Source organism: Musa acuminata, chromosome BXJ1-4 (assembly GCF_036884655.1).
Source record: "Musa acuminata AAA Group cultivar baxijiao chromosome BXJ1-4, Cavendish_Baxijiao_AAA, whole genome shotgun sequence".
In the NCBI taxonomy this organism is placed as follows: Eukaryota; Viridiplantae; Streptophyta; class Magnoliopsida; order Zingiberales; family Musaceae; genus Musa; species Musa acuminata.
This window is the reverse complement of record NC_088330.1, coordinates 31,479,470-31,490,034: the sequence shown is the minus strand read 5'-3', so window position 1 is coordinate 31,490,034 and position 10,565 is coordinate 31,479,470. Positions and strand designations below refer to the sequence as shown.

Here is a 10,565-nt window from a genome sequence, read left to right as displayed (position 1 = left end):
TTTCTAAATATTATTTATTTATTTATATGATTATATTTTTATTTATTATATATCTAGGCAATATATCTTTTTTAAAAGATTACGCACACACATATATATTTATTTAAATAAAAATATATATTTACCTTTGAATAAATATTAAAAATATTAAAAGGATCAATTCATTATATAATATTCAACGTGCTTTTGAAACAATTTTAATAAATAACACTTACGTCAATGTAAATTTAAAATATAATTTTCATCTCTTGTTATCAAGCACTCAAAGCATTCCATAATTGTACATTCATTCAAGTTTCTTTCTCAAGATGCATATTAAAAATATAAACATATTCCAAATGTAGCCTGAATGCCTATTCATTAGTGAACCTGTTAAGAACAAGTATATGTTACAAGAAATTATTTTTACAAATTCAAACAGAGTTTACACTAAACAGAGCTGAATACTTGGAAAGTAACCATGTAGCTGACGCCCTGTTGCTGCAAACAGTATATTTGTTGTGGTTGATTATGAAAATCCAAGCGGATTACATGACTAAGATTTATTTAGATGGAAAACTGGTCTAGTTCCCTATTAGCGTCGAGCTACATGTGATCGACGGTCTGTTAGAGGACAAGGTTTTGGTTTCGGAATGTAGACATCTCTAAAGGAATTGCGGTGGAAGTGCCTAGGATTGATTATAAACTGCTATTAATTATAATCATTTGGGTAGTATGTGTTTAAAGAGAGACTGGATTTTGTTTAATAAAAAAAGTAGCTCTTTAAGTGTATCGTAAAGGGTCTATGTGGCTGTGTAACAAATTGGATTGAAGTAGATACTTTTGGATTATAAAATAATCATTATAAATATTTTGATATTACATGCCAATAGAGACATTTGTTTTTTGTTATCTTCTTTTACAACTTGTTGTGGAAATTAATTCCAAAGGCTTGTCAAAGTAAGAATTAATTTTCATATCTTTGGTGTATATATACTTATAATTTTTTCCTGGATTATTGACAGTGATTCAAGCGACTCTGAGGATGAGTATTTGGATTCTTGTTTGTGCACCATTATGTAAATCTTCTGCACAGATTGCATAGTTTCTGCAGTTGAAGTATTCAATACCGACAGATTGTGGGAGGCTCTGATCACAGAATACATAGTCTGCATGCTTGCTCACTATTTATTTAGTTGATGTAGCGGAAAATCTTGAGGATGACCTTTATTATTGCTTGACTTGAAAGTGTTGCTGCCAATCAAAGAGAGAATCTTTCTTGACATTTTAAACTTGTTTTGTCAGAAGAATTATGCACATTCCATACTTGATGCCTTTTGTGGAAGCAGATCCATCTTCTATGCTTGCTAGAGTTCTGTTCTTATGTGTCCATCTTCTCTTCTCTTTTCCTTTCTTTGGTAAGTATATCTATTTGTTTCCATAGTGACTGCTTGCTTCGGTATGTGGTAAGAATATTTGAGACGTGGAGGTTCACCTCTTCTACCCTATGGATAATCTCGACAGCACCTTATCCATGGAACGAAAGAAAGCAAGCCTCCAAGATGTTTTGAAGGATAAAAGGCCTATGAATCCCCAAAAACCCACCACAAATCCGTGTCCGGTGCCGAGATATAACCATATGATTTCATTCCCGTCGCCGTTCTCCTCAACATCAGTCGACCATTCCCAATGATCCGAACACTTCTTGGGTAACGTAGGTCCACAGAGCCCGTCGTTGCCGGCGTAAACTGAGGGGTCAAGCGTTTGCAGTTGATTGCCCGAGGGTATTCTCCCCGACAAGTTGTTGCTTGATAGGTCCAACGAATCCAGAAATGTCAATGACGCGATGCTTGGGGGGATTGCACCTGAAAGTTGATTCCTTGACAAGTCCAGAGATTCTATCAGGTCCAGATTGCCGATCGCACTTGGTATAGATCCTGTCAGATCGTTCCTGGATAAGTTTAGGTAGACCATTCCTGAAAGATTTGTCAGCTCCGATGGGATCTCCTGCGAAAGAAAGTTGCACGAGAGATCGATGCCTCGAACCAGTGAAAGTGTCCGCTTGAAGAAAGACATTTCCCCCTTCCACATCAAAGAAACGCTGTCCGAGTAACCAAATGCGTTTCTGTCCAAATCGTCTCGCTGTTGTCGTCTGATGGCCATCGCTGCTAGATTACCGACGCTCCGTGGTATGCTTCCCGTGAGCTCGTTGTCAGCGAGGTCCAAGAGCTGAAGCGCCGCAAGGCGAAATAGCTGTGGAGGAATGCCGCCGCTGAACCTATTCGCGCGCAAGCGGAGAATCTTCAGCGCCGGGAAGCTGTCTCCTATCCATGGCGGAACCTCTCCGTGGAACCTGTTTTCTCCGATGTCAAGCGTGACAAGACCCTGACACTTGCGCAGCGACAAAGGAAATCGGCCGGTGAAAGAGTTGTTGTTCAAGTGCAACGTGTGAAGACTAACCATGGAGCCCATCGTGCTCGGAATCCTTCCGGTGAGATTATTGCTGGACAAATCCAAGAAGGTCAAGTTTTCCATGCGCTGCCAACAGTCGGGAATATGTCCGGAGAGCTGGTTGCCCGCCATGAGCAAGTAAACGAGCGTCCTGGATTCTCCCAGGTGTGGCGACAGTGTTCCTGTCAGTTGATTGTAGGAGACGTCCATGTATTGTAGGTAGAGCCACCTTGCTCCTGTGATGTCCGGCAGCTTGCCAGAGAAGTAGTTGTTGTTGAGAAACAGAAATCTCAGTGGCTTGGCCTCGCCGATCGCTGCGCTTACTGGGCCTTCGAATCGGTTGAATGCGAGGTCTATGATCTCCAGATTGGGCAGGCCCCAGAGCCTGGCAGGAACCACGCCGTTGAGGGAGTTGTTTCTCACCCTCAACCTGACCAACGATGAGCAGTTGGCGTAGCTCTCTGGTATCTTTCCGGTGAATTTGTTGTCTCCCGTTAGAAGCTTCCTCATCTTCCCCTTCCGGCACATATCAGGTGGGATCTCGCCGGTGAAAAAGTTGTCCCACACGTCTATGTGCTCGAACTCCGACACGCTCCCGAGCTTCGGCGGAAGCATTCCAGTGAGCCTATTTGAGTAGAGACTAAGGGTGGTTAGGTACCGGAAGTTCCCCAACTCCAGCGGGACCTCGCCGGAGAAGTCATTAAGAAATAGTTGGAGGGAGACGAGGTTATTCAGACTGCGGAGCTCGGAGAGATCCCCTTTCAACAAATTCATGGACGCATCGAGGTAGGCCAGGTTGGAGAGGTTTCCGAACCCCGGCGGAAGGCTTCCGGTTAGCGAGTTTTTGTAGAGTTCCAGCTGCCGGAGGTTGCGGAGCCTTGCGATCTCCGCAATGATTCCACCGGTGAGGAAGTTGTCGGCGAGTTCAAGGTCGACGAGGTGCGTCAGGTTACCGATGGAAAACGGGATCTCGCCGCGGATGTTGCAGTCCGATAGGAACAGCCAAGTGAGCCTGGCAAAGTTCACCACCACCTCAGGGAAGGGACTGGAATCGAACAAGTTGTCTCCGAGGCTTAGCACCTCCAGATCTGTGAGATTACCCAGCGAGCCCCACGGGAAGAGGCCGGTGAGGGCGTTGTCGGATAGGTTCAGGACTCGGAGCTCGTTCAGAGGCGCCAAGCCGGGGACGGCTCCGGCGAGATAATTGAAGCCGAGATCGAGATGGCGGAGACTGGTGCAATTGAGGAGGCCGACAGTGATGGAGCCGCAGAGGAGGTTGGAGCCGAGGGAGAGTCTGGAGAGCGAGGGGAGGCGGCAAAGGGAACGGAAGGGTATCGTGCCGGAGAGGCCCGAGTCGGTGAGGTCGAGCTCGGAGACGGAGCCGGTGGAGTCGCACTTGATCCCGGCAAAGCTGCAAGTGGAGCGACCCTCCGAGGTCCATGACTCGAAGGTGTTATTCTTGGTGGTACTCAGAGATGCTTTGAATTCTAAAAGAATCTGCAGCTCTTCCTCCGGCGATGAATTGCCACCCCGGAGGAGGCAGAGGAAGAGGAGCAGCAGCAGCAGAAGGGAGCTCATATTTGGGCCAGAAATGATGGCAATCTTCAAGGGAATTATTTGCCCATGCTCGTAGTCTCTTCCATAGGACAGTGTCCTATTTGCTGCACATGCTGAAAACCAGTGTTCTAGGAAGTTGCAGTGTTCCAGGAATTCTTCCTTTGCCTGTAAAGTGACAGACACCTGAATTTGATGAATAAAAAATTAATAATGATGGAACTTAGAATCATAATTTTAATAATATTTTTTAATTTATTATAAGGAATAGTGATGCTGTTGTAATTTTTCTTGGCAATAGATACTTAACTTCTAGGAATAGTCTGTATGGTGGCAGCTGCAATTCTTGGAGCTGTACAGGCAATAAATAGGACATACCCAGTCAAGAATTTTAGTGGATATTCTTCCTGGAGTATTTTAATTTTGGTCTGGAATATTAAAAGATTGGCATACTATTTATTTATTTGAACTTATATATTTGGATTGATGGTTTGGATGGCTCAAAAAACCTTTAGTTACATACAAAAATAAATTAAACACTAATTTCATTCTTTCTCTCTTTTTTTTTTTGAAAATAATTTCAATACATTACATTAACCCCTATTTACATGGTGATTAATTAGTACATGAACTTCAAATTTTAAACTACTTACATATCTAATCATAAATTTTAATCTATTATTTATGCTCATCAGACTAATAATTTAGTTTTTTCATCATGGATTTACTGACTTTCTTTTTTCTTCTATTATAGTTAAGAGTTTGAGTTGCATAAGAAGTATCAACGTAAAAATGTAAACCAAATAAATTGTCAAACACATAATCATATACCTCTTTTTACTGTGTTGGTCGACTAGGGTTGAGGGCAAAAGAGATAACTTAGGAAGCAGTCTCTAGGGCTAAGGTTTGAAGTCCTCTATAAACATATAGTCTTCATCTCTTTGAGAATAAGAACTATCTATAATTATAATCATCTGACGACTTTTAAGAGGATGAAACCCCTATAGCATTCCAAGATTTGATATTCCTCAAAGATCAATCTACATATATCTATATATAATTCCTCCTCCAGGGAATTATTGGGAGAAAGCGGTTCAATCAGCTCAGAGGGAAGGCCATAGCACTGCACTCACAGGTATCATGCAGTCTAATAATGAAGTTGTTCTAAGAGGATCAGAACAACTCAATCAAGACGGTTTTCCTTTCTTTCTTCTTCTTCTTCTTGTTAGGTGATCACGGAGTTCTGCAAGGCAATAGGGGCTGATGGAAAGCAGAGACGAGCGTTGATCCGCTTGGCAAAGAAGAATGGAGAAAGACTTGGATTCTTAGCATGAGGATCCACTTTTGATGATGTTTCTTTGGGTCACAGGTTTTGAGATCATCACTAGAGTGGGAAAACTGTATAATATGCCCACTGGATTTACATCAGAGAGGTTGAATCTTCCTATTCTGATTCAATCAAACTAAACAATATCTTCCTTCTATTTACTGTGTGTCAGTTCATCATTTCAGGAAACTGTTTCTGCAAATTGGAGAAACAGTTTCTTCTATTTGTTCCACATTAAAAACATGTGTATGTTACAGCTTTGGACACAATTCTAGAGTCTCTGAGTGGATGAACGCAACTCCTATGGAGAAAGACTGCAGGGCTGATAACTTTGACTGGAAGTTCACGATATACAAGTCTTTGCTCACAGTCAACATTTGGAGAGTCGGTTGTGTGTGTTTTCCACCCTGAGAATGAACACAAGAAAATTTACACATCAATGAACATTAATCACATAGAAACAGTCATGTAGTGTCTTTTTCATCTATTAGGCACTAAGCACGCAATGAGAAACATCCAAATGGTCAACTCATACCGATGCAATCTATGTTGGGAAGTAATCAAGCTATTGTTCATGGTGAGACGTGTAACCAAAGTAGACAGAAAAGAATGGTCTGTGTTTTGCAACATGAAGTATGACTACTACTGCACATAATAGATTACAAGCTTGTGTTCATCTAGTAAAAGGAAAAGACAGAATAGAAATGAAAAGCACAAATGAAAATAAGGTATCAAAAACAGATCATGATCTGTGTGCAATCGATGATTCATTAGCAATTGGTTCAGCAATCATCAGCAGCGTAACTGGAGAGATTCAAAAGTGCAGGAGTAAAAAGAAAAGGGTGGATGGCAATCCATTTAACGATCGTCGCTATGGTACCAAAATTTACCTGCATGAAGTCTCACGGAATGACCAGGAAAATTGTGTGAAATACATAATCAGAGATGCTTGGAATTGAAAAGAAAAACAAATTGGCAAGACAGATTCAATCTATCACATAGGACAGATGATATAGTTTTCTGACCATATAAATTCACAGATCTTGTCTGCACATGCTAACATATTTGGAAATCTCTGGAAGATAAAGAAGAATTAATAAATTTTCAGAATTGACAATAAATCTAAATAATAATGTGATATCCAATGATTCATCGTTTAAGCTCAAGAAGATGAAAAACTAGATTCAACCATGGAACTTCACTTAAAATTGCTAGGCAACATCAGGTTCATAAAAATGCCGTGCGAGCACACAAGGTCAAATAATCAATACAAAAGCTGGAGACAACAAAAGTAGTCAAAATGAGACCAAACAATCTAATGAGTTAAAATGTATACCGCACCTCTATAAACAGTTCAAATGACTTGCAATCCTCTTCCAACTCGGCCTCAGGCAAAACTTTTGAACAGATAGAGTCATTGTTTAGTACTTTTATTGCACACCCGACATCCCATCCACCACAGTCACAATGTCCATTTGACTTCCATCTCTCAGTAAGACTAGAAGGGCCACCACCTCTGGCAATCGGATCACCATGAAACCCAGCTGGGACTAGAACGGTCACATTCCTGGAAATCTTCTTTGTGGCACTTCTGGATGTGTTTTCACAACTTTCAGAAGAAGATGATGGGTACTCTTGAAAAAAATTAGCATCATCGGTTTCAACTTTCTCCAAGAACTTGAGGCCCCAACCGCCAAAAGCTGCTCCTTTTGAGCTATTATATCCATAATCTCTGACAACTATTGCAGTCAACTCACGATTGGGTGGGAACTCATTTGCAAAGTGATCTGCACGATCTGATTCATCAATAATTTGCAGCTCATCAGGAAAAAGATGGCATGGCTCCTCAAACTGAGTACCTGATTCATCAACCTTAAGTTTAGGATCGTGCCTGGACGTACGGGTAGGTGTAAATATCTTAGCCACTTTTTTGGATCTCATATTAATCCTCTTGAAATTAGATAATGACTTTTTCTTCTCAGTGGACCGTTCTTCTTCTTTGGCACCAAATAAAACAAACTCAGTCTCCATGAATTTAGATCTGTTAGAGTTCACAATTAAAGAACTTGATACCTTCATCTTTCCAACATGTGAAGAAGCATCAATAACGATTTTCTTCCACTTCTTTCTGCTAGCTTTCCATGAATGGAACTGATAAATATAATCCAGGGGCTTGTCAACAGAGGCTCTGATCTTCTGAGGTCTGGCCATGTATACTTCACATCCATCATCATCCACGACAAATAAGAAATAAGGAACGTTGCCCTCCGATACACAGTGAAGAAGTGCAGCAGATGTGACAAAGCCATCTGAAGGTGAGGCGGACTGGTAGGAGGAAATTGACCTTGTACTTGAGCAAGAACAAAACGACTCTTGAGAGAATTTTGCTTCAGATCCATGTTTCCTAAGAGATTTTGTCAGTGATCTACAATTCCAAGGAGATCTTGCTAAATCCGAGAATTTCATTTCTCTGGTGCTGGCCGATCTCAATCTAATATGATTCATACCAACATCTTGTTTAAGTGGATCAAAAGGCAATGGCATTTCCGTGAGGCCTATTCTCTTCATGATCCCTTCTACTGAATCATATATTAATTTAGCTGGAGAAGTAATGATTACATTTTCCGACTGCTCATCAGGTGAATATTCAACAGAGAAGGTGCCCAGATTGTCCATGCTTCGAGTTGCTTTCCTATGCTTTGAGCTTTTGAAGTCTACACCAGAAGCAGTCATATCAGCAGGGATGTTTATATCGCCATCCATGATATAATCATGAAAGTTGATCTGATTGCTGCATGGATATGTTCTTTGGATCTGTCTGCATCTTCTACTAAGCTTTAGGTGTTTGATATCCCAAACGAAAGGAATCTTGCTAATAAGCTCCTTCAAATCCAGTTTAACTTCCAAAAAATTAACATTAGTGTGGTTGTCTTCTCCAACTTCTGCACTATTTACCAAACAAGAAGTTACAGCACATTTATCTCTTAGCAGTTCTTGCCCTTCCAAGTTCATATTTTCTGATGTCATGTTAGAACAGCATGTATCGTGACATCAAACTTCAGAAGAACAAACCTGGCAAACTTCACGCTGCAATGATAAAAACAATATACATGTCCATGACAGAGTAAAGGCATACATTTATACGAATAAGTTCCATGTGCAAATAAATTTGATGTATCTTTTGTATTACACTAGTGAAATCACAAGTACACCTATCATAAAAATATTTTGGGAAGAATAACTCAAATTTCATTGGGTTACTAAATGCCACCGATTCAAGCCATACAGTTTCCAGAGTATCATTTTCTTTTTCTGATTGGCGAAAAATTTATTTTCTAACATATAAATAATGTCATGAATTGGGTACAAATAAAACTCTATTTGAAAAAGAAAAATGAAGATGTAAACATTGCACACTTACATTACACTTAAGCATGAAAATGATATTAGCATCTCATACGACAGAAAGCACAAGCTGCTTTCTACTTGAATACATTTATAAAGATGAGTTCAAAGTGCAATGCCTCAATGGAAATTTATATTACTACAGCGAGCCTAAAGTTGATTCTTCATCTTTAATTCCCAAAGTTAATATACTATTTTCCAATTCATGTCAAACAGCACTCCATGTTTAAGGCCTTTGTTACCACCCATAAGCTATCCCTGTGAGACATTCTCCTAAATTATCATTAGAGAAATATATCACGGCCATATCTACCACTCTCACTAGATTTCTAACATATATATCAACAGTTGGAATGTCATATCCCTTTTCTCCTACAAATTCCCCGTCACATGTTGAGTCTTTACTTTTATTATTCCAAAGAGCAATTTGGTAAAGCTCCTTAATCTTCATCGGATGCCTAACATCCAAAGCCCTTCACAAAACCCTAAATAAAGATATGAAACTAAAGAAACATAAGAGCAGGGCATTAAAGATCTCACCTCGGATGCAGATGTTGGCCAAACTTGCGTCGGAGCTGCTTATAGAAAGGGATCGTTTTTGTCTTTTAGCGAATCAAGATCTCAAGACCCACAAGAACAGAGACAGGGAGGATCAACAAGAAGAGGAAGGCATGCACAATATATTCTTTGGGTGAAAATCGAATGGGTCTTCTGCTGATATGATCAGTAAAGAGAGAGATTGGAGACGGAGATTGGAAATGAAGAGACAACAGGATTCTTAGAGGAAAGAGAAGGGGAGGGGAATAAACCGATAACTGTAGCAGCAAACAAAGGAGTAGAAATGAAGTACTGTAAAGCAAGATAAGGAGACCAGCAGAGAAAAGAACGTTTTCCTCCCCAAATCTGAGTAGGCATTTTTGCCTCAAAAGTTCTCAAGCATTGAACAGCTATAGTTCCCTCACAGAGAACCAAAAACGGCCATCAAAGCACCGGAAACAACTGTAACCCCCCAATCCACCATTAATGACTGCAGGGAGGCCAAAAACTAGAGAAGGAAGCAATCGAAATGAACAATCAAATCCAAGACGTCGTGGTTAGCGGTGGGAATGCCACCTGCTCCGCGACCCCCATGTGAATCAAAGCCTCAAAATCCGGTCTTTTATGTAAAATACATCCCAAAATCGGATTTTTTAACTCGTTCTTCCCTCTCTGATAAGCGAGAAAATTATGACGCTAATAAAAATTGCCGCGTGTTCGATCCATTTCTGCTCGTCTCTGCTCCAGTCAAAGACTAAAGAAGAGAGGACAGAGGGAGAGGTGGCCGCAGAGTGCAGAGTACAGCGGGTCCCCATCTCCTTGGCCTACTCTAGTCAAAGCCAGAAAAAGAAGAAGACAAGAGAAGTAAAGAGAACAAAAATAGAGAGAGAGAGAGAGAGAGAAAGTAGTTGGGCGAAGAGACGGAAACCAAATTGATGTGAACGTGCGTGGATTCGTGTTGCGTCCACCATCCATCTCCCGATATCCTTGCTTGCTTGCTTCCGGTGTTCCTTCAACATGACTGCAAGAAGGGAGGCTGCATTGGGTGACGCCTGATCAGGGAACGCTGCACTCGGTCGGCTCTGCGACAGAATTTAATCCGTGTGGGCGGCGAGCGGCGCGAATTAAGGCGCATGTTGGTCGATCAATTGCAGGGTGGCGAGACGATGTGGTTGCGGACGAGAAACGTGCGACCAATGAAAAAGAAAGCAAGAAAACAAGACAAAAATTGCAAGCATCTGTGTTCCAAGAGCTTCACAGAGAAGAACCAAAAACTATTTCTGCATCTTGCAGAGTCTCAAACTGCTGATAG

At 41.0% G+C, this 10,565-nt stretch overlaps 2 protein-coding genes across 2 annotated transcripts; both read right to left on the bottom strand.

Annotated features, from left to right (window-relative positions):
* Positions 1 to 1,006: 1,006 nt before the first annotated feature.
* On the bottom strand, positions 1,007 to 4,217 carry LOC135652808 (receptor-like protein kinase 7). Its single transcript, XM_065174055.1, has one exon. The coding sequence runs from the start codon at positions 4,006 to 4,008 to the stop codon at positions 1,480 to 1,482; it is 2,529 nt and encodes an 842-aa protein (XP_065030127.1). The 5' UTR covers positions 4,009 to 4,217; the 3' UTR covers positions 1,007 to 1,479.
* Positions 4,218 to 5,357: 1,140 nt separating this feature from the next.
* LOC103988366 (uncharacterized) lies at positions 5,358 to 10,071 on the bottom strand. The gene is made up of 3 exons (XM_018824451.2): positions 9,257 to 10,071; positions 6,653 to 8,398; positions 5,358 to 5,718 (listed from the first exon to the last, which is right to left on the bottom strand). Exons 2-3 carry the CDS (start codon positions 8,336 to 8,338, stop codon positions 5,563 to 5,565), a joined length of 1,842 nt encoding a protein of 613 aa, XP_018679996.2. The 5' UTR covers positions 8,339 to 8,398; positions 9,257 to 10,071; the 3' UTR covers positions 5,358 to 5,562.
* Between the last annotated feature and the right edge of the window lie 494 nt (positions 10,072 to 10,565).

Bases quoted from the DNA above. Each gene is read 5' to 3' on its own strand.
- LOC103988366 (XM_018824451.2), bottom strand. From the start codon at position 8,338: ATGACATCAGAAAATATGAACTTGGAAGGGCAAGAACTGCTAAGAGAT. The intron at 5,719-6,652 runs GTGCGGTATACA...GTTCATTCTCAG, and splicing joins CATTTGAACTGTTTATAGAG to GGTGGAAAACACACACAACC.
- LOC135652808 (XM_065174055.1), bottom strand. From the start codon at position 4,008: ATGAGCTCCCTTCTGCTGCTGCTGCTCCTCTTCCTCTGCCTCCTCCGG.